This window comes from Neofelis nebulosa, chromosome 12 (assembly GCF_028018385.1).
Source record: "Neofelis nebulosa isolate mNeoNeb1 chromosome 12, mNeoNeb1.pri, whole genome shotgun sequence".
In the NCBI taxonomy this organism is placed as follows: Eukaryota; Metazoa; Chordata; class Mammalia; order Carnivora; family Felidae; genus Neofelis; species Neofelis nebulosa.
In genome coordinates this window covers 54095198-54119228 of record NC_080793.1, presented here as the reverse complement: position 1 = coordinate 54119228, position 24031 = coordinate 54095198, and the positions used below count along the sequence as shown (strand labels likewise).

The 24031-nt window shown below is 37.6% G+C and overlaps 1 protein-coding gene across 8 annotated transcripts in view; it reads left to right on the top strand.

Annotated features, from left to right (window-relative positions):
* The window catches only part of CCDC171 (coiled-coil domain containing 171), a 314999-nt gene that overhangs the window by 71708 nt on the left and 219260 nt on the right, over positions 1–24031 (top strand). For 7 of the 8 annotated variants that reach the window (XM_058695287.1, XM_058695289.1, XM_058695288.1 and 4 more), the window contains one exon: positions 6473–6611. The exons of the other annotated variant lie outside the window; for it this stretch is intronic. In XM_058695287.1, coding sequence (XP_058551270.1) covers positions 6473–6611 — 139 coding nt within the window. The remainder of the gene's footprint in view (positions 1–6472; positions 6612–24031) is intronic. 8 annotated transcript variants of the gene reach the window in all.

Below are 24031 nucleotides of genomic sequence, written 5' to 3'. Positions count from 1 at the left end.
GACGGGAAGAACAAATCTTGTCAAAATGTTGATACTACCCAAAGCAATCTACATATTCAATGCAATCCCTATCAAAATAACACAAATATTCTTCATAGAGCTAGAATAAACAATCATAAAATTTGTATGGAACTAGAAAGACCCCAAAGAACCAAAGCAATCCTGAAAAAGAAATCCATAGCTGGAGGCATCACAATTCTGGACTTCAAGATGTATTGCAAAGCTGTCATCATCAAGACAGTATGGTACTGGAACAAAAACAGACACATAGATCAATGGAAGAGAATAAGAGAACCCAGAAATGGGCCCACAAACATATGGCCAACTAATCTTTGACGAAGCAGGAAAGAGTATCCGATGGAAAAAAGACAGTGTCTTCAGCAAATGGTGCTGGGAAAACTGGACAGCGACATGCAGAAGAATGAACCTGGACCACTTTCTTACACCATACACAAAAATACACTCAAAATGGATGAAAGACCTAAACGTAAGACAGGAAGCCATCAAAAACCTCGAGGAGAAAGCAGGCAAAAACCTCTTTGACCTCAGCCACAGAAACTTCTTACTCAACATGTCCCTGGAGGCAAGGGAAACAAAAACAAAAATGAACTATTGGGATCTCATGAAGATAAAAAGCTTCTGCACAGCGAAGGAAACAACCAGCAAAACTAAAAGGCAATTGACAGAATGGGAGAAGATATTTGCAAATGACATACCAGATAAAGGGTTAGTATCCAAAATCTATAGAAAGCTTATCAAACTGAGCACCCCAAAAACAATCCAGTGAAGAAATGGGCAAAAGAAATGAATAGACATTTTTCCAAAGAAGACATCCAGATGGCTAACAGACACGTGAAAAAATGTTCCACATCACTCATCATCAGGGAAATACAAATCAAAACCACAATGAGATACCACCTCATACCAGTCAGAATGGCTAAAATTAACAACTCAGGCAATGACAGATGTTGGCAAGGATGCGGAGAAAGAGGAACCCTTTTGTACTGCTGGCCGTAATGCAAACTGCTGCAGCCACTCTGAAAAACAGTATGGAGGTTCTTCAAAAGTTAAAAATAGAACTACCCTACGACCCAGCAATTGCACTACTAGGTGTTTATCCAAAGGATACAGGAGTGCTATTTCGAAAGGGCACATGCACCCCAATGTTTATAGCATCACTATCAACAATAGCCCAAGTATGGAAAGAGCCCAAGTGTCCATAGACACATGAATGGATAAAGAAGATGTGGTATATACATACAGTGGAGTATTACTTGGAAGTCAAAAAAGAGTGAAATCTTGCCTTTTGCAACAATGTGGATGGGACGAGAGTGTATTATGCTAAGCAAAATTAGTCAAAGACAAATATATGACTTCACTCATACGTGGAGTTTAAGATATAAAACGGATGAACATAGGAAAGTGGTGCAAAAATATATAAAAACAGGGAGGGGGGCAAAACATAAGAGACTCTTAAATATAGAGAACAGGCTGAGAGTTGCTGGAGGGGTTTTGGGTGGAGGGATGGGCTAAATGGGCAAGGCGCATTAAGGAAGACACTTGCTGGGATGAGCGTTGGATGTTATTTGTAGGGGATGAATCACTGGGTTCTACTCCTGAAATCATTATTGCACCATATGCTAACTAACTTGGATGAAAATTAAAAAAAAATTAATTAATTACCAAAAAACACTGTTCAAAGATATGATATTAGATGGACTGAATCTCAGTTTATCTATTTCATTACACTCAATATTTAGGAACTTCCTTATTTTTCTAAATATAACATCCAAAAGTATAAAAATAACAAAAGTATTACAATTTATTGGCAGAATTATTACTTACATGGTGGATAAAAGACCAAAGTTGGTTTTTTGTTAAAACAGTCTGTGGTGAAGTTCTTAGCTCAGCTCTTTTATTTTTATTTGTATTTTTTTTAGATTTTAAAAAAATGTTTATTTTGAGAGAGAGTGTGTGAGCAGGGAATGGCAGAGAGAGAGGGAGAGAGAGAATCTCCTCCAGGCTCTGTCAGCACAGAGGCCGAGATGGGGCTTGATGTCACAAACTGTGAGATTACAACCTGAGCCGAAATCAAGAGTCAGAAGCCTAACCGACTGCCACCCCAGCACCACTTAGCTGAGCTCTTTAAAAAAATAATAGCCTGGGAATCTAGTAGGAAAGAAAGCATCTTAACTATAGGTTTCCTTCCTCTCCCTTCTCTTTCTTGCCTAAATCCTTCACCTGCCAAGTCCTAGTCCTTCTTCGGAATTCAAAGAGATGGGGCTCCCTTCATTATACCCCCGCCCAACTCATTGCCCTTGGTGGGGCTTTTCAAGAAGCCCAGGAACCGATGATTTCTTGGGTTGTGCATTACATTGCTGACAGTGAGGAGTGTCCCCCATTTCAGTGGACCTGGTTTGAACATGAACTCAGCCCCAAATGACAGAGGCATTAAATTTTATATTTGCTGAGTAATAATAACTTTTAACTGAAACTGTGATTTTGTCAAAATCTTGTATGTAGTCTGAAAAGTAAAATAGTACTTCAAGGTCAGCAGTTTCATACCCCTTGCTCTCTACTACCAGTTTCCACTCCTTTGAAGCAACTGTTTTTAATTCTTCAATAAAAATTTTTTAAATCTTTTTATTTATTTTTGAGAGAGAGAGAGAGAGAGAGAGAGAGACAGTGTGCAAGCAGTGGAGGGGCAGAGAGAGAAGGAGACACAGAATCCGAAGCAGGCTCCAGGCTCTGAGCTGTCAGCACAGGGTCTGACACGGGGCTCAAACTCACAAACTGGGAGATCATGACCTGAGACGAAGTCGGACGCTTAACCGACTGCGCCACCCAGGCGCCCCTCTATCAAACATTCAAAGAAGACTTAGTATCTATTCTTCTCAAACTATTCCAAAAAATAGAAATGGAAGGAAAACTTCCAAACTTATTCTATGAGGTCAGCATTACTCTGATTCCAAAACCAGACAAAGACTCCACTAAAAAAGAGAACTACAGGCCAATATCAGCGATGAATATGGGCATAAAAATTCTCAACAAAATACTCGCAAATTGAATCCAACAGTACATTAAAAAAATCATTTGCCACGATCAAGAGGGATTTATACCTGGGCTGCAGGGGTGGTTCAATATTTGCAAATCAATTAACATGATACACCACATTAATGAAAGAGAGGATAAGAACCATAAGAACCTCTGAATAGATGCAGAAAAAGCATTTGACAAAGTATAACATCCATTCTTGATAAAAACCCTCAACAAAGTAGGTTTTAAAAATTTTTTTTTAATGTTTATTTATTTTTGAGGTGGGGGGTGCAGTGAGAGAGGGAGGCACAGAATCTGAAGCGGGCTCCAGGCTCTGAGCTGTCAGCATGACCTGAGCCGAAGTCAGATGCTTAACTGATTGAGCCACCCAGGTGCCCCAACCCTCAAAAAGTAGGTTTTGAGGAAATATACCTCAATGTAATAGAAGCCATATATAGCATACCCACCACTAATATCATTCTCAGTGGGGAAACAGCTGAGAGCTTTTTGTCCATGGTTAAGGACAAGATAGGGAGGGGGCACCTGGGTGGCTCAGTCAGCTAAGCGTCTGACTTTGGCTCAGGTCATGATCTCACGGTTCATGAGTTCAAGCCCCGTGTCTGGCTCTGTGCTGATAGCTCAGAGCCTGAAGCCTGCTTCAGATTCTTTGTCTCTCTCTCTCTTTCTGCCCCTCCCCCACCCATGCTCACTCTCTCTCTGTCTCTGGCTCTCTCTCAAAAATAAATAAAACACTAAAAAATAAAAAAAAAATAATACAAAAAGAACAAGGTAGTGAGGTCCACTTTCACCAGTTATTTAACATAGTACTGGAAGTCCTAGCCTAAGCAATCAGACACCAAAAAAGAAATAAAAGTCATCCAAATTGGCAAGGAAAAAGTTAAACTTTCACTATTTTCAGATGACATGATACTCTATGTAGGAAACCCAAGGACTCTGCCAAAAAATTGCTAGAACTGATGCACAAATTCAGTAAAGTTGCAGGATATAATATCAACAACATACAGAAATCTGTTGCATTTCTATACTCCAATAATGAAACAGCAGAAAGAGAAATAAAGAAATTGATCCCATTTACAACCTCACCAAAAATCATAAGATACTTAGGATTAAACCTAACTGAAGAGGTAAAAGATCTGTACTCTGAAAACTGTAAAATACTGATGAAGGAAATTGAAGATGACACAAAAAAATGGAAAAACATTTCATGCTTGTGGATGGGAAGAACAAATATTGTTAAAACGTCTATACTACCCAAAACAATCGACACATTTAATGCAATCCCTATCAAAATACCACTAGCATTTTTCACAGAGCTAGAATAAACAATCCTAAAATTTGTATGTAACTATGAAAGACTCTGAATAGCCAAAGCAGTCTTGAAAAAGAAAAGCAAAGCTGGAAGCATCAATTTCAGACTGATATTACAAAGCTATAGCAATCAAGACAGTATGGTACCGGCACAAAAACAAACATAGATCAATGGAACAGAATAGAAAGTCCAGAAATGGAACCACAACTATATGGTCAACCAATCTTCGACAAAGCGGGAAAGAATATCCAATGAAAAAGACAGTCTCTTCAACAAATGGTGTTGGGTAAAGTGGACAGCAACTTGCAAAAGAATGAAACTGGACCACTTTCTTATACCATACACAAAAATAAATTCAAAATGGATGAAAGACCTAAATGTGAGACAGGAAATCATCAAAATCCTAGGGGAGAACACAGGCTTCTTTGATATCATCTGTAATAACTTCTTACTAGATAGGTCTTCTGAGGCAAGGGAAACAAAAGCAAAAATAAACTATTGGGACTTCACCAAGGTAAACATGTTGTACAAAGTGACGGAAACAATCAACAAAACCAAAAGACAACCTTTGTAATGGGAGAAGATATTTGTAAATGACTTCTCTGATAAAGGGTTAGTATCAAAATCCATAAAGAACATATCAAGCTCAACACCCAATAAACAAATAATCCCAAATGGGCAGAAGATATGAATGGATATTTTTCCAAAGAAAACATCGAAATGGCTAACTGACACATGAAAAGATGCTCAACATCATTCATTATCAGGGAAATACAAATCAAAACCATGATGAGATACCACCTCACACCTGGCAGAATGGCTAAAATTAGCAACATAAGAAACAATAGGTGTTGCCAAGGATGCAGAGAAGGGGGAACCCTCTTGCACTGTTGCTGGGAATGCAAATTGATGCAGCCACCCTGGAAAACAGTATGGAGGATACTCAGAAAGTTAAAAGTAGAATTACCCTATGATCCAGCAATTGCACTACTAGGTATTTACTCAAGTATACAAAAATCCTGATTCGAAGGGGTTCCAGCACCACAGTTTTTACAGCAGCACTATCAACAATAGCCAAATTATGGAAAGAGCCCAAATGTCCATTGACTGATGAATGGATAAAGAAGAGGTGCTGTATATGTGTGTGTATTTACACACACAAACACATATATAGTGGGGTATTACTCAGCCATCAAAAAGAATGAAATCTTGCCATTTGCAATGATGTGGATGGAGCTAGAGAGTATTATGCTAAGTGAAATAAGTCTGAGAAAAACAAATACCATATGATTTCACTCATATGTGGGATTTAAGAAACAAAACAGATGAACATAAAAAAAGAGAAGAGGGGAAAAAAAAGAGAGAGGCAAACCAAGAAACAGACTTGTAACTATAGAGAACAAACTGAAGGCTGCTGGAGGGAGGTGGGTGGAAGATGGGCTAAATGGGTGATGGGTATTAAGGAGGGCACTTGTGCTGAGCACCGGGTGTTGTGTTTGTAGGTGATGAATCACTATATCCTACACCTGAAACTAATATTGCACTGTATGTTAACTAACAAGAATTTAAATACAAACTTGAAAAAGAAAGAAAAGCAAAGAATTCTATGTGTTTCAATTGTGAATATGAATGTGTTTTGAGGATTCTTTCTTTTGGATTTTCTATGCCATCACACTAAGTTCCACTTGCAAGGACATTCACGAATAAAGCATTTGTTCCATTTGCAGTGTTGTATTTTAATCTGAAAATTGTTTGATAGAACTGTTTTCTGTCTTGAGGCAGTTTCTGAGCTAACTGAACTGTGGTGTGTGGGTTTTGTTCATCAAAGATAATGGTGAGACCAAATCAACGCTAACCAAATCGATTTTGCTTATAACCTTGGGCATAGTAAAATACCTGCTAACAAAGGGGCAAGGTATTATTCCTTTAAAGTCTTTCATTTAAGAATATGCAATCCTTTCTGTTCGGAAAAATGAGAGGTGGCCTTTAAAAGCCTTTGGCACAAACATATGATAGATAATACATCTGCCAGTCATGTTAAAGCTATGTAATAGGACTTGATAAAACCATATTTGAAAAATCTGCTCTGACACTTTAACTTTTCAGATTGGAAAGAGAGTATTTCTCCAAAAACAAGAAACTAAATGAAGAGATCGAGGAACAGAAGAAAGCAATTATAGACCTTTCAAAGAGACTCCAGTATAATGAAAAAAGTTACAGTGAATTACAGGAAGAACTTGTAATGGTAAGGATAAAAAAGAAAACCCTATGGCAATTACTTTATTCGGTCAAATCTGATGTTTAACAGGTTTTTTCCCCTCACTACATGCCATGAGATAATAGTATGAAAGTAATTTTAGTGACATTGATATAAAATTTTGAAACCAGAGATGCTGATTACAACAAAGATATATTTAAGAATCATCTCTTCTTTAGAAAAATTGGGAAAACTAGTCAAATTAGTGAAAACTGAATTGTAGAATATTTTAGAATTTATTCAGGGGTTTACCTTTTTCTTGCTTTTTTTTTTTTTTCGGTGCATAGAACAATGATACCAAGATGAGAGGGGGTCAGGGTTTATAATCAATAAATCTAATGATTTCAAAGACTCCCTTTTGTAGTCATTTTGTACCTGATCATTTTGTTTCCATTCCCCAATAATCAAGCTTTCACACCATCACCACATTTGTCTTCCTAAGATATTGATCTGATCTTGTCACCCTCACTTTATTAAAAAACCATCAATGTCTGCTTGTTGTTTTCAGAATGAAGTTCAGCTTCTTGTCATACAATCTAAGGCCCTGGCTTTGTGACTCCGTGTTAACTCCTTCAGCTTCTTCTCTTTCCATTAGCCCTCTTATCTTGCTTCAGCCACATTAGCGTGCTCTTGGCTTCCTAAACACATTGTATATTTTTGTATCTTCCTGCTTTTTAAGGCTGTCCATTTTTTGGACCCACATTGACTGAACTGCTCCTTTTTTTTCTCTTTAGTAAACTCCTATGTAACCTGTAATGCCCTATTTTTTTCCCTTTAGTAAACTCCTATGTATCCTGTAATGCCCTGTTCTGACATCTTGCAATCTGTGATGCCTTCCATGATTCCATCTTTCCCCACTCTCCCATCCTACTAGTCAGAATTTTTCCTTTTCCCAACTTTGTGTTTCCTTAGTACTTAGTTTAGCATCTTCACCACAGTTTAGCATAACACTCACCCAAATCTGGTACGTGTATCTCTCCCATGAGATTGTGAATACATTGAGGTTAACAATTCATTTTACATACCAAGATTCCACCATAGTGCGTGCTTCCATAAACATTTATTGGATGCATCTATTTGGCTGATGCAGCACACTACTATTCTGCATTTGCTGGGAAGCCCAAGGGCATAAAATCTAGAGTGATACCTTGTTTCTTCTTTGTCTTGTCCCCACATGTATACCTTCTGCAGATACTGGCTACTTCACTTTAAACTCTTAGTGATATCCGTTATTGAAGAAAATGAATGTTTTTTTTTCCCCGTGTCAAAAAAGATGGAGACTCTGGGTTATATTAAGAAGTAGTGGCCTAATCAGTGCTGTTCAGATAGAAAGGTAGTGTTGGGATAAAATTTATACTCTGTCACTTTCAAATTATTTAATGTTTTGTACAGTCTTCATTCAACCCAAGATATTCAATGTGTTCTGATTCAGGGACTGATATTATTTTTTTGCTGTTTGGTTAAATTAGTAGTTTGAGTACTTTGGATGTGGCTTTTAGATAAATTTAGAGCTCTCTGAGTAGCATACTTTACTGTCTGTTCACTCTTATGTGCTACCCTAAATTTCATGGGCTATCCTACCTCTTAGCTCCTGGTTCAGGAGGTGAATCAGTGGTGGAGAAAAACATGTGAGAGCCATCGAGCTGAGTCATGGATTTGGTCTTCTTGCTTAGGGACCCTGTTTTCAGTAGTTTGGAAAGTTAGCCAGTTATGACTAAGAATGTAACAGGGAAGATAGTCACAAACATAAGTTGCATGAATTTTCCTAATTTAGCCTTCTAGCACTCCAGTGACAAGGTGCAAAATAAAAGCAGCTTGGGTTTTTCACCATAGAGGATACTAGTGCTTTGTGATTAAAAAATTTTACTTGGGGGGTGCCTGGGTGGCTCAGTCGGTTAAGCGCCAACTCCAGCTTAGGTTGTGATCTCATGGCTTGTGAGTTTGAGCCCCACATCGGGCTCTGTGCTGACAGCTCAGAGCCTGGAGCTTGTTTCAGATTGTGTCTCCCTCTCTCTCTCTCTTTGACCCTTCCTTTGCTTTGTTTCTGTCTCTGTCTGTCTCTTTCTCTCAAAAATAAATAAACATAAAAGAATTAAAAAATATTAAAATATTTTTTTTACTTGGTGCCAACAAGTTTTTATTTTTCAGCTTTGCAGTGTGGCACATGATCTGAAGTAAGGCACGTTGCAGCCTTGTTTGGGTCTGCTTGCTTGTTTGGGTCTCATCCTGTAAAGCACTATTGTTCTGATCATAGCGTGAAAGATTGCAGGCTGATTGTTTCTTCAAAGCTTAATGGATTACTAAATGTTGTTGCTCTGTGAATTATAGTCCTTGCTGCAGAGCTTATGGGATGTTCAGAAAACTTATTCAGGTTGTACCTAAGTGATCTCCAGTTTATATGGTTCAACCTGACTATTCGTACTTTCCTCTTTTCTCATTTCTCTTAAATCCATAGCTTTGTGTCATATTTTTCTTCCATCTTTCTGCTTCTTTTGCTCCTCTTTTTGCTTTTCTTTCTCTTCCTCATAATGAGCTTTCTGACTTGTTCTGTTTTCTGATTAGAACTATTGTTCTCGGGGCGCCTGGGTGGCTCAGTGGATTAAGTGTCCGACTTTGACTCAGGTCATGATCTCGCGATCAGTGAGTTCGAGCCCCGCGTCAGGCTCTATGCTAACAGCTCAGAGCCTGGAGCCTGTTTCAGATTCTGTGTCTCCCTCTCTCTCTGACCCTCCCCCGTTCATGCTCTGTCTCTACCTGCCTCAAAAATAAATAAACATTAAAAAAATTTTTTTTAAAAAAAGAAAAAAAAAGAACTATTGTTCTCTATCTCTTTACCTGGCCATAATATGAAATTCAAAAATTATTTAATGAAAAAGAAGTTTTTTAAATCAGTCTGCTTTTATTATCTATTTTTAAAATTAAATTAAATTAATTAATTTATTTGTAATTTAACTTTATTTTTTATTTTTTAAAATTTACATCCAAGTTAGTTAGCACATAGTGCAACAATGATTTCAGGAGTAGATTCCTTAAATGCCCCTTACCCATTTAGCCCATCCCCCCTCCCACAACCCCTCCAGTAGCCCTTTGTTTGTTCTCCATATTTAAGAGTCTCTTCTATTTTGTCCCCCTCCCTGTTTTTATATTATTTTTGTTTCCCTTCCCTTATGTTCATCTGTTTTGTCTCTTAAAGTCCGCAGATGAGTGAAGTCATATGATTTTTGTCTTTCTCTAATTTCACTTAGCATAATACCCACCAGTTCCATCCAGCTAGTTGCAAATGGCAAGATTTCATTCTTTTTGATTGCCGAGTAATATGCCATTGTACATATATGCTGCATCTTCTTTATCCATTCATCCATTGATGGACATTTGGACTCTTTCCATACTTTGGACATTGTTGATAGTGCTGCTATAAACATGGGGGGGGGCATGTGTCCCTTTGAAACAGCACACCTGTATCCCGTGGATAAATGCCTAGTAGTGCAATTGCTGGGTTGTAGGGTAGTTCTATTTTTGGTTTTTTGAAGAACCTCCATACTGTTTTCCAGAGTGGCTGCACCAGCTTGCATTCCCACCAACAATGCAAAAGAGATCCTCTTTCTCCGCATCCTTGCCAACATCTGTTGTTGCCGGAGGTGTTAATGTTAGCCATTCTGACAGGTGCAAGGTGTATCTCATTGTGGTTTTGATTTGTATTTCCCTGATGGTGAGTGATGTTGAGCATATTTTCACGTGTCGGTTGGCCATCTGGATGTCTTCTTTGGAGAAGTGTCTACTCATGTCTTTTGCCCATTTCTTCACTGGATTATTTGTTTTTTGGTGTTGAGTTTGATAATTCTTTGTAGATTTTGGATACTAACCCTTTATCTGATATGTCATTTGCAAATACCTTCTCCCATTCTGTCGGTTGCCTTTTAGTTTTGCTGATTGTTTCCTTTGCTGTGCAGAAGCTTTTTATTTTGATGAGGTCCCAGTAGTTCTTTTTTGCTTTTGTTTCCCTTGCCTCTGGAGATGTGTTGAGTAAGAAATTGCTGCGACCAAGATCAAAGAGGTTTTTGCCTGCTTTCTCCTCGAGGATTTTGATGGCTTCCTGTCTTACATTGAGGTCTTTCATCCATTTTGTGTATGGTGTAAGAAAGTGGTTCAGGTTCATTCTTCTGCATGTCGCTGTCCAGTTTTCCCAGCACCACTTGCTGTTGAGACTGTCTTTATTCCATTGGATATTCTTTCCTGCTTTGTCAAAGATTAGTTGGCCATATGTTTGTGGGTCCATTTCTGGGTTCTCTATTCTCTTCCATTGATCTGAGTGTCTCTTCTTGTGCCAGTACCATACTGTCTTGATGATTACAATTTTGTAGTATAGCTTGAAGTCCAGGATTGTGATGCCTCCTGCTTTGGTTTTCTTTTTCAAGATTGCTTTGGCTATTTGGGGTCTTTTCTGGTTCCATACAAATTTTAGGATTATTTGTTCTAGCTCTGTGAAGAATGCTGGTGTTACTTTGATAGGGATCACATTGAATATGTAGATTAGTTTGGGTAGTATCGACATTTTAGCAATATTTTTTCTTCCTATCCAGGAGCATGGAATCTTTTTCCATTTCTTTGTGTCTTCTTCAATTTCTTTCACAAGCTTTCTATAGTTTATGGTGTATAGATTTTTCACCTTTTGGTTAGATTTGTTCCTAGGTATTTTATGGGTTTTGGTGCAACTGTAAATGGGATCAATTCCTTGATTTCTCTTTCTGTCGCTTCATTGTTGGTGTATAGGAATGCAACCGATTTCTGTGCATTGATTTTATATCCTGCAACTGTGCTGAATTCATGAATCAGTCCTAGCAGTTTTTTTGGTGGAATCTTTAGGGTTTTCCATATAGAGTATCATGTTGTCTGTGAAGAGTGAAAGTTTGACCTCCTCCTGGCTGATTTGGATGCCTTTTATTAGTTTGTGTTGTCTGATTGCAGAGGCTAAGACTTCCAATACTATGTTGAATAACTGGAGAGAGTGGACATCCCTGTCTTGTTCCTGACCTTAGGGGGAAAGCTCTCAGTTTTTCCCCATTGAGGATGATATTAGTGTTGGGTCACTCGTATATGGCTTTTACCATCTCAAGGTATGATCCTTCTATCCCTACTTTCTTGAGGGTTTTTATCAAGAAAGGATGCTGTATTTTGTCAAAGGCTTTCTCTGTGTCTATTGAGAGGATCATATGGTTCTTGTCCTTTCTTTTATTGATGTGATGAATCACGTTAATTGTTTTGTGGATATTGAACCAGCCCTGCATCCCAGGTATAAATCCCACTTGGTCGTGGTGAATAATTTTTTTGATGTATTGTTGGATCCAGTCGGCTAATATCTTGTTGAGGATTTTTGCATCCATGCTCATCAGGGAAATTGGTCTATAGTTCTCCTTTTTAGTGGGGTCTCTGTCTGGTTTTGGAATCGAGGTAATGCTGGCTTCATAGAGTTTGGAAGTTTTCCTTCCATTTCTATTTTTTGGAACAGTTTCAAGAGAATAGGTGTTAACTCTTCCTTGAATGTTTGGTAGAATTCCCCTGGAAAGGCATCTGGCCCTGGACTCTTGTGTTTTGGCAGATTTTTTATTACTAATTCCATTTCCTTACTGGTTATGGGTCTGTTCAAATTTTCTATTTCTTCCTGTTTCAGTCTTGGTAGTGTATATGTTTCTAGGAATTTGTCCATTTCTTCCAGATTGCCCATTTTATTGGCATAAAATTGCTCATAATATTCTCTTATTATTGTTTTTATTTCTGTTGTGTTGGTTGTGATTTCTCCTCTTTCATTCTTGATTTTACTTATTTGGGTCCTTTCCTTTTTCTTCTTGATGAAACTGGCTAGTGGTTTATCAATTTTGTTAATTCTTTCAAAGAACCAGCTTCTGGTTTCATTGATCTGTTCTGTTTTTTTTGGTTTCAATAGCATTAATTTCTGCTCTAATCTTTATTATTTCCTGTCTTCTGCTGTTTTTGGGTTTTATTTGCTGTTCTTTTTCAAGCTTTTCAAGTTGTAAGGTTAGGTTGTATATCTGAGACCTTTCTTCCTTCTTTAGGAAGGCCTGGATATATACTTTCCTCTTATGACCGCCTTTGCTGCACCCCACATGTTTTGGGTTGTGGTGCTGTCGTTTTCATTGACTTCCATATACTTTTAAATTTCTTTTTTAACTGCTTGGTTAGCCCATGCATTCTTTAGTAGGATGTTCTTCAGTCTTCAGGTATTTGTTACCTTTCCAAATTTTTTCTTGTAGTTGATTTCGAGTTTCATAGCATTGTGGTCTGAAAATGTGCATGGTATGATCTCTATCTTTTTGTACTTACTTAGGGCTGATTTGTGTCCCAGTATATGGTCTATTCTGGAGAACGTTCCATGTGCACTGGAGAAGAATGTATATTCCGCTGCTTTAGGATGAAATGTTCTGAATATATCTGTTAAGCCCATCTGGTCCAATGTGTCATTCAAAGCCATTGTTTCCTTGTTGATTTTTTTTTTTTTTTAATTTTTTTTTTTTTTTCAACATTTATTTATTTTTGGGACAGAGAGAGACAGAGCATGAACGGGGGAGGGGCAGAGAGAGAGGGAGACACAGAAGCGGAAACAGGCTCCAGGCTCTGAGCCATCAGCCCAGAGCCTGACGCGGGGCTCGAACTCACGGACTGCGAGATTGTGACCTGGCTGAAGTCGGACGCCCAACCGACTGCGCCACCCAGGCGCCCCCCTTGTTGATTTTTTGATTAGATGATCTGTCAATTGCTGTGAGTGGGGTGTTGAAGTCTCCTACTATTATGGTATTACTATTTATGAGTTTCTTTATGTTTGTGATTAATTGATTATCTCCCACATTTGGCACATAAATGTTTACAATTGTTAGGCCTTCTTGGTCTATAGACCCCTTGATTATGATATAATGCCCTTCTGCATCTCTTGATACAGTCTTTATTTTAAAGTCTGGATTGTCTGATAAAAGTATGGCTACTCTGGCTTTCTTTTGTTGACCCTTAGCATGATAGATGGTTCTCCATCCCCTTATTTTCAATTTGTAGGTGTCTTTAGGTCTAAAGTGGATTTCTTGTAAACAGCGTATAGATGGATCTTATTTTCTTATCCATTGTGTTACCCTATGTCTTTTGATTGGAGCATTGAGTCCATTGATGTTTAGAGTGAGTACTGAAAGATATGAATTTATTGCCATTATGATGCTTGTAGAGTTGGAGTTTCTGGTGTTGTTCTCTGGTCCTTTCTAATTTTTTGTTGCTTTTGGTATTTATTTATTTATATATATATATTTTCATCTTTTCTCCCCTCAGGGAGTCCCCCTTAAAATTTCTTGCAGGGCTGGTTTAGTGGTCACAAACTCCTTTAATTTTTGTTTGTGTGGGAAACTTTTTATCTCTCTTTCTATTTTGAATGACAGCCTTGCTGGATGAAGAATTCTTGGCTGCATATTTTTCTGATTCAGCACACTGAATATATCTTGCCACTCCTTTCTGGTCTGCCAAGTTTCTGTGGATAGGTCTGCTGCAAACCTGATCTTCCCTTGTAGGTTAGGGACTTTTTTTCCCTTGCTGCTTTCATGATTCTCTCCTTGCCTGAGTATTTTGTGAATTTGACTATGATATGCCTTGTTGATGGTTGGTTTTTGTGGACTCTAATGGGAGTCCTCTGTGCTTCCTGGATTTTGATGTCTGTGTCTTTCCCCAGGTTAGGAAAGTTTTCTGCTATGATTTGCTCACATAACCCTTCTACCCCTATTTCTCTCTCTTCCTCTTCTGGGACCCCTATGATTCTGATGTTGTTCCTTTTTAATGAGTCACTGATTTCTCTAATTCTTAAATCGTGCTCTTTTGCCTTAATCTCCCTCTTTTTTTCTGCTTCGTTATTCTAAGTTTGTCCTCTATATCGCTGATTCTCTGTTCTGCCTCGTCCATCCTTGCTGCCACTGCATCCATCCGTGATTGCAGCAGTTATAGCATTTTTAATTTCATTCTGGCTATTTTTTAATTCTTTTATCTCTGCAGGAAGGGATTCTAATCTGTTTTCGACTCCAGCTAGTATTCTAATTATCGTGATTCTAAATTCTGGTTCAGACATCTTGCTTGTGTCCATGTTGGTTAAATCCCTGGCTGTCGTTTCTTCATGCTCTTTCTTTTGGGGTGAATTCCTTTTGGGGCTTCTTACTCCCCAAGTTCAGCTCTTCGTGTCACATACCTGCTGAATTCTGTGGTTCAGGTTGTGTAGGTTGTTGTGTTAATCTTCCAATCGGTTTTCTAGGTGTGTAGGATGGTTTAGTGTTGGTCTGGCTGTATTTCATGGACGTGAGACACACAAAAAGCTTCCATGCTGTTCTGCCATCTTGGCTCCTTCCCCCAAATTTAATTTTATTTTTAAATTAACATCCAAGTTAGTTAGCATATGGTGCAACAATGATTTCAGGAGTAGATTCCTTAATGTCCCTTACCCATTTAGCCCATCCCCCCATCCCACACCCCCTCCAGTAGCCCTCTGTTTGTTCTCCATATTTAAGAGTCTCTTATGTTTCCCCCCTCTCCCTGTTTTTATATTATTTTTGCTTCCCTTCCTTGTGTTCATCTGTTCTGTGTCTTAAAGTCCTCATATGAGTGAAGTCATATGATTTTTGTCTTTCTCTGACTAATTTCACTTAACATAGTACCCTCTAGTTCCATACACGTAGTTGCAAATGGCAAGATTTCATTCTTTTTGATTGCTGAGTAATACTCCATTGTATATATAAACCACATCTTCTTTATCCATTCATCCATCAGTGGACATTTGGGCTCTTTCCAGAGTTTGGCTATTGTTGGTAGTGCTGCTATAAACATTGGGGTGCCTGTGTCCCTTCAAAACAGCACACCTGTATCCCTTGGATAAATACCTAGTAGTGCAATTCCTGGGTCATAAGGTAGTTCTATTTTTAATTTTTTGAGGAACCTCCATACTGTTTTCCAGAGTGGCTGCACCAGTTTGCCTTCCCACCAGCAGTGCAAAAGAGATCCTCTTTCTCCACAACATCTGTTGTTGTCTGAGTTGTTAATGTTAGACATTCTGACAGGTGTGAGGTGGTATCTCATGGTGGTTTTGATTTGTATTTCCCGGCTGATGAGTGATGTGGAGCATTTTTTCATGTGTCTGTTAGCCATCTGGATGTCTTCTTTGGAGAAGTGTCTATTCATGTCTTTTGCCCATTTCTTCACTGGATTATTTGTTTTTTGGCTGTTGAGTTTGATAAGTTCTTTATAGATTTTGGATGCTAACCCTTTATCTGATATGTCGTTTGCAAATATCTTCTCCCATTCCATTGGTTGCCTTTTAGTTTTGCTGATTGTATCCTTTGCTGTGCAGAAGCTTTTTATTTTGATGAGGTCCCAATAGTTCATTTTTGATTCTGTTTCCCTTGCCTCCAGAGACATGTTGAGTAACAAGTTGCTGCAGCAGAGGTGAAAGAGGTTTTTGTCTGCTTTCTCCTCAAGGCTTTTGATGGCTTCCTGTCTTACATTTAGGTCTTTTATCCATTTTGAGTTTATTTTTGTGTATGGCGTAAGAAAATGGTCCAGGTTCATTTTTCTGCGTGTTGCTGTCCAGTTTTCCCAACATCACTTGCTGAAAAGACTGTCTTTATTCCGTTGGATATTCTTTCCTGCTTTGTCAAAGATTAGTTGGCCATATGTTTGTGGGTCCATTTCTGGGCTCTCTATTCTGTTCCATTGATCTGAGTGTCTGTTTTTGTGCCATAATGAATATTTATTTAATTAAAATACTGTTCCTTTACATAGTAAGTGCAGTGTTTTTCTTTTTATAAAAAATTCATCTATCACGTTTCCTTAATATATTTTTCTTGTATATATTCCTTTATTATTATTTTTTTTCCTAATAGATTAGTGGCCTTTGGAGTGGGGGGGCAAGAGTTTAAAAATTTTTTCTCTTGGGGGCGCCTGAGTGTCTCAGTTAAGCATTTGACTCTTGATTTCAGCTCAGGTCAAGATCTCACAGTCATGGGATCAGGCCCCACATTGAGCTCTGTGCTGTCAGACTGGAACCTGCTTGGGTTTCTCTCTCCCTCTCTCTTTGCCTCTTCCCCACTTGTGTGTGCGTGCACTCTCTCTCTCTCTCTCTCTAAGTAAATAAATAAATAAACATTAAACATTTTTTTTCTAAAAAGATATTCGCCAAATTAAAAAATTTAAACCATAAAAAATGAAATGTTTCTGGTTTTGCATCCTCAGAGCTGGCTATTATTATTTTTGCTTTGAATTCATAATTGGTTTTGACTGAAGAGAAAATGACTTAAGAGAAAGCATTTACCTTTTGCTTTTGGAAATGAAACTTTATTTTATTTATTTATTTAAAATATTTATTTAGTTTTGAGAGAGAGAGAGAGAGAGACAGAGTGTGAGCAGTGGAGGGGCAGAGAGAGAGGGAGACAGAGAATCTGAAGCAGGCTCCAGACTCCAAGGTGTTAGCACAGAGCCTGACATGGGGCTCAAACCCATGAACTGTGAGATCATGACCTGAACCAAAGCCAAAATGCTTAACCGACTGAGCCACCCAGGTGCCCCCACACTTATATTTCTTTTGAACATAATATTTTCAGTATTTTATAGAATATAGATGAGAAGCATAAATTACCCACAGGTAATTTTTCTCTTCCTTTGAGGTAACAGCTTGTTTTCTAGTTTAGGTCATGTTCATGGTCATTATTCAAGTCTTTGTCTTTATTTTCTCTGTTGCATTGCAAGAGAAAATTAAAGAGAATTTCCTCTCTAAAGTTTACTATTGAAATCAAGGTGTTAATAATATGCAGAGACTTCGGGAAGTTTTGAGGCTTAAAAATAATAGTTGTAAACTAGATGTATAATTTAGCTTTTTATTTATTTATTTATTTATTTATTTTTCCAATATATGAAATTTATTGTCAAATTGGTTTCCATACAACACCCAGTGCTCATCCCAAAAGGTGCCCTCCTCAATACCCATCACCCACCCTCCCCTCCCTCCCACCCCCCATCAACCCTCAGTTTGTTCTCAGGTTTTAAGAGTCTCTTATGCTTTGGCTCTCTCCCACTCTATCCTCTTTTTTTTTTTTTTCCCTTCCCCTCCCCCATGGGTTTCTGTTAAGTTTCTCAGGATCCACATAAGAGTGAAAACATATGGTATCTGTCTTTCTCTGTATGGCTTATTTCACTTAGCATCACACTCTCCAGTTCCATCCATGTTGCTACAAAGGGCCATATTTCGTTCTTTCTCATTGCCACGTAGTACTCCATTGTGTATATAAACCACAATTTCTTTATCCATTCATCAGTTGATGGACATTTAGGCTCTTTCCATAATTTGGCTATTGTTGAGAGTGCTGCTATAAACTTTGGGGTACAAGTGCCCCTATGCATCAGTACTCCTGTATCCCTTGGGTAAATTCCCAGCAGTGCTATTGCTGGGTCATAGGGTAGGTCCATCTTTAATTTTTTGAGGAACCTCCACACTGTTTTCCAGAGTGGCTGTACCAGTCTGCATTCCCACCAACAGTGCAAGAGGGTTCCCGTTTCTCCACATCCTCTCCAGCATCTATAGTCTCATGATTTGTTCATTTTGGCCACTCTGACTGGCGTGAGGTGATATCTGAGTGTGGTTTTGATTTGTATTTCCCTGATAAGGAGCGACATTGAGCATCTTTTCATGTGCCTGTTGGCCATCCGGATGTCTTCTTTTTTTTTTTTTTAAGTTTATTTATTTTTGAGACAGAGAGAGACAGAGCATGAGCAGGGGAGGGTCAGAGAGAGAGGGAGACACAGAATCGGAAGCAGGCTCCAGGCTCTGAGCCATCAGCTCAGAGCCCGACGCGGGGCTCGAACTCACGGACCGCGAGATCGTGACCTGAGCCGAAGTCGGACGCTTAACCGACTGAGCCACCCAGGCGCCCTCGGATGTCTTCTTTAGAGAAGTGTCTATTCATGTTTTCTGCCCATTTCTTCACTGGGTTATTTGTTTTTTGGGTGTGGAGTTTGGTGAGCTCTTTATAGATTTTGGATACTAGCCCTTTGTCCGATATGTCATTTGCAAATATCTTTTCCCATTCCGTTGGTTGCCTTTTAGTTTTGTTGGTTGTTTCCTTTGCTGTGCAGAAGCTTTTTATCTTCATAAGGTCCCAGTAATTTGTTTTTGCTTTTAATTCCCTTGCCTTTGGGGATGTGTTGAGTAAGAGATTGCTACGGCTGAGGTCAGAGAGGTCTTTTCCTGCTTTCTCCTCTAGGGTTTTGATGGTTTCCTGTCTCACATTCAGGTCCTTTATCCATTTTGAGTTTATTTTTGTGAATGGTGTGAGAAAGTGGTCTAGTTTCAACCTTCTGCATGTTGCTGTCCAGTTCTCCCAGCCCCATTTGTTAAAGAGACTGTCTTTTTTCCATTGGATGTTCTTTCCTGCTTTGTCAAAGATGAGTTGGCCATACGTTTGTGGGTCTAGTTCTGGGGTTTCTATTCTATTCCATTGGTCTATGTGTCTGTTTTTGTGCCAATACCATGCTGTCTTGATGATTAAGCTTTGTAGCAGAGGCTAAAGTCTGGGATTGTGATGCCTCCTGCTTTGGTCTTCTTCTTCAAAATTACTTTGGCTATTCAGGGCCTTTTGTGTTTCCATATGAATTTTAGAATTGATTGTTCTAGTTTTGAGACGAATGCTGGTGCAATTTTGATTGGGATTGCATTGAATGTGTAGATAGCTTTGGGTAGTATTGACATTTTGACAATATTTATTCTTCCAATCCATGAGCAGGGAATGTCTTTCCATTTCTTTATATCTTCTTCAATTACCTTCATAAGTTTTCTATAGCTTTCAGCCTACAGATCTTTTACATCTTTGGTTAGATTTATTCCTAGGTATTTTATGCTTCTTGGTGCAATTGTGAATGGGATCAGTTTCTTTATTTGTCTTTCTGTTGCTTCATTGTTAGTGTATAAGAACGCAACTGATTTCTGTACATTGATTTTGTATCCTGCAACTTTGCTGAATTCATGTATCAGTTCTAGCAGACTTTTGGTGGAGTCTATCGTATTTTTCCATATATAATATCATGTCATCTGCAAAAAGTGAAAGCTTGACTTCATCTTTGCCAATTTTGATGCCTTTGATTTAATTTAGCTCTTTAGAACTGGAGGGGTTCTTAGAGATTTTCTAGGTCAAGATGCATGATATATTAATAAACCAGTTGGAAAGTGTTAGCTCCCCTGTTTCAGGAGATATAATACAAATACAGAACATTATTCTGGAAAAGTCCAAACTAGGTATGTTGAGTCTTTTGTTGGTATTTAAGAAATATAAACCCAGAGGACTTTAATTGTACTTTTATATTAATGAAATTCCCATTCAGTGTGTGGATTTGGAAGATATGATTGGTAAATGAATCATATATTATTTTTATATTTAATGCCATAGAATTAATAGAATTTCTTTTTTTTTTTTTTAATTTTTTTTTAACGTTTATTTATTTTTGAGACATAGAGAGACAGGGCATGAACGGGGGAGGGTCAGAGAGAGAGGGAGACACAGAATCTGAAACAGGCTCCAGGCTCCGAGCTGTCAGCACAGAGCCCGATGCGGGGCTCGAACTCACGGACTGTGAGATCATGACCTGAGCCGAAGTCGGTCGCCCAACCGACTGAGCCACCCAGGCGCCCCAGAATTAATAGAATTTCAATATAGGACATCTGAAGATTTAACAAAATTAGTTTCATGTTCTGTGTTACACACTATTGAATTTGACTTTGAAAAGTTTTGATTAAAATTGAACTATTAATTTCACAATCTATGAATTTAATAATGATTTAATCAACCACTAAATAAAACTGACTTTCTAATTTAAGTTGCTTAGTGATTATGCTCATTAAAGTCCATCAGAGGCTCAACATATCCAGTTGGGTCTTTTAGTCATTACGGTGAGTTTTTATATTTGCTTCTCTCGAAGCAGGGGAGCTATCATTTTAAAATTGGTATTATTAGGATTTGCTTTGTGCTTTCTACAATGAAATTTTTTAAGTCCATCATTTCTTGAGATTTGTTTTTCTGCCACTCAGTAATATTTAGTTACAGCTCTAGGAGAGACCATATATTGAAAAGGGAATTCTGGTTCTCATGAGGTTTAGTTCAAAGAATATTTTATTCTCTAAAGAACTTGTGATTGAAAATGGTCAAGTGTATGTTTTTTCCCTGTACTTTGGGGGTTTAAATGATTATATAATATAATGATTGCTAGCATTAGATCGGATTTTGAAAAGTGTTTTGATTGCTATGCTTTGTGGTAAAGTTAATGTTCCCTGATAATATTTTTGCTTCATATGATCTGTTAGGTTTGCTTTAGAATGACATGTCTCTGATTTTGCAGGAGGTGTTAAAAACTAATGGGCCAATAAACATTCTATTCTGACTTTTTTTTACTAAAAAATTGTTGATTCCTCCAGAATAGGGGTAGTATTTGTATGTGAACATTGTTTTTGCTTATATAAAAACCATTTTCTGTCTTTCTTAGCGGCCCTTAAAAATTTAATAGTATTAAATAGCACTAACTGAATGTGTATGTTTGTATCTGTGTATTTAAATGTTCATTAAATGGCTGGCTTTCTAAATTTATAATGTGAGCATAAAGCTTTTTTTTAGTAAGCTTTTTGAAATTAATTCTTTTTCCTTTTATTTTGAAATTTATTCTTACATAAATTACTAAGTTTTGAAAATTCAAATTTCATCTTTGACCTGGGAATAAATAAGATGATATTGTGTGTGTGTGTGTGTGTGTGTGTGTGTGAGAGAGAGAGAGAGAGAGAGAGAGAGAGAGAGAGAGAGAGAGAGATGCCTTTATGTCAAGGCCCATATTCAGATTGGAAGGTAGCACCTATGAACAATGAACTAATTATAGATCTGCATAGGGAGAGTGACATTTCATCTTATGATACAAACAATTGGAAGCATAGAATACTTACATCCATAGAAACAGCATAGGCAAGCAAAGCAAGAGATATTAGTTATCATTAATATGATCGAGGGAAGGGTGCCTAGGTGGCTCAGTCAATTATGCCTCCAACTTTTGATTTCAGCTCCGGTCATGATCTCACAGTTGTGATATTGAGCCCTGTGTTGGGCTCTGCGCTGAGTTTGGAGCCTGTTTGAGGTTCTCTGTCTCTTTGCCCTACTTCCCTGTTTGCACTCGTGCTTGCTCTCTCTCTCTCCCCCGCAAAAAAAAATTGTGATTGAGGGAAAGCTGCAGATAGTGATGATCATGAAAGCTGACCGGATCAAATTCAGTTCAGCTGAGCAAACTCTGCTTCTGTCTAACAAATGCTTTGGGTATGTAATGATTCTTAGGACGAAGATATGATGAAAATGTGAGAGAAAGTATGTGATGTTGATTATAGATTCTGATGTTTCCCTGTTTTAGTTAGAATTCCTTCATAATGGCATAAAATATATTTGAATAAAAAATTTTTAAAAATTAAAGGAAAAAACAGGCACCTGGGTGGCTCAGTCAGTTAAACGTCCAACTCTTGATTTTGGCTCAGGTTATGATTTCATGGTTCATGAGATAGAGCTCTGTGTTGGGATAGAGGCTGCTTGGGATTCTCTCTCTCTTTCTCTCTCTGCCCCTTTCCTGCTCATGTACACACACTCTCTCTCTCTTTTAAATAAATAAACATGAAAAAAAATTTAAAAAAATTTAAAACTTACTTGAGTTAAAAAATATTCAGAGGGGCGCCTGGGTGGTTCAGTCAGTTGAGTGTCCAACTCTTGATTTCAGCTCAGGTCATGATCTCACGGTTTGTGAGTTTAAGCCCCGCACTGGGTTCCGTGCTGACAGTGTGGAGCCTGCTTGGGATTCTCTTTGACCTGGGAATAAATCTCTCTCTCTCTGCTCCTCTCTGCTCACATGCATGCTCTGTCTCTCAAAATAAATGAATAAACATTTTTAAAAAGTTCAGAAATTATAAGGATTATGTATCACTGCTACAAAAGTTCAACCTATGTTTAAAGTGCAAATTTCATTTAAAAATCTTAGTGATTAAATAAAGGTATTTATGTTTTTTTTTTTTTTACTACTTTTAACTTTATTAACAGTGTCCCTTATTTACTTTTACTGTTATTAATGACTTGAGTCAACTTTTTCCACTGCAGATCAGGAAGACCCATTTGTCAATTTCTAGTGATGAATATTTGCATATGCTTTTTGTATGTTTCTTCAAGAGATTGCATTAGAAATTTTTATTCATATGCATATCCATTTGAGATATTTATGCATGGTTAGTAAAAAAGTGAAGGATGTGTCTTTGTAGACTAGAGGAAGATAAGATGCTTATGGAAGAAACAAAGAGAATGATGCATTAGATTGAGCCAGCAGCAATTCATTCATTTTAGCTGTGTGTGAGATATAGCATACCAGGGTGGAAATATAACTTAGGTCTTTGTCATCTCATTGTGCTTTCTGGGTAAAGGTATTTTATAGCCAACCTTGACTCCTCTTTAATAATACATTAAGGTCTGCCAGTCACACATTTTTCTGAATTTTCTTTGAATATTTTTATATTTTTAGTTCCCTGTCTACACTGCTTGTAGATTCATTGTGACATCTAAAGTAGTCGTTGGTTCATCGTGAGTAATCAATAAATGTTCATCTAAACATCATCTGGTTACCCGACACAGCTTAAGAGATTTTTATTGTGAGGGTAACAAACTCTTTATGTGGATTATGTCCAAGGAAAAAAGAAGTGAGTCCTTTTATCCTACAGTTTTCCTTTTAAACTGCTGTGGATGTTTAGAATTACAGAATTACAGAATTTGTTAAGTCAATAATGTGACATTTAACCTTAACTTACTCTTTATGTCACATGATAAAACATGTTAATCAAAAATTAGAAACTTAGTATTTTATTCTTGCTTGGCACTTTGTTTTCAACCCAACAGTTTACTTAGCAGATAAATTCTATTTTCATTCTAGAATTTTTTTGCCCATCAAAAAGCTATTAAGGGACCTAACATCTTTGGGAAAAAATATTTAAATATAAGTACAATCCACATTTCAGAAAACTCAAACACTTTTGATATATGAATAAAGAATGAAAGCTTCAAAATTATAAAACCAAAACAATTTATTGGGAAGGAAAATTGTCACCTGTAAAACAATGACAGTTTTTCTGGTCAGTAGTTGGTTCATAAACCTAGTTATTAAATGTAAGTTAGATTTGTATTAAGAGACTATTAGCCAGGTATCTTTGTAGAAAATTATAATCTACTAATTATGAATGTAATAGCAACTTTTTGGCATATTTAATTCCTTTTAAGCCTCGTCATTGGTCAAGCCTCTTCTTTAGTCTTGGAAACATTTTATACTAGTCAGTG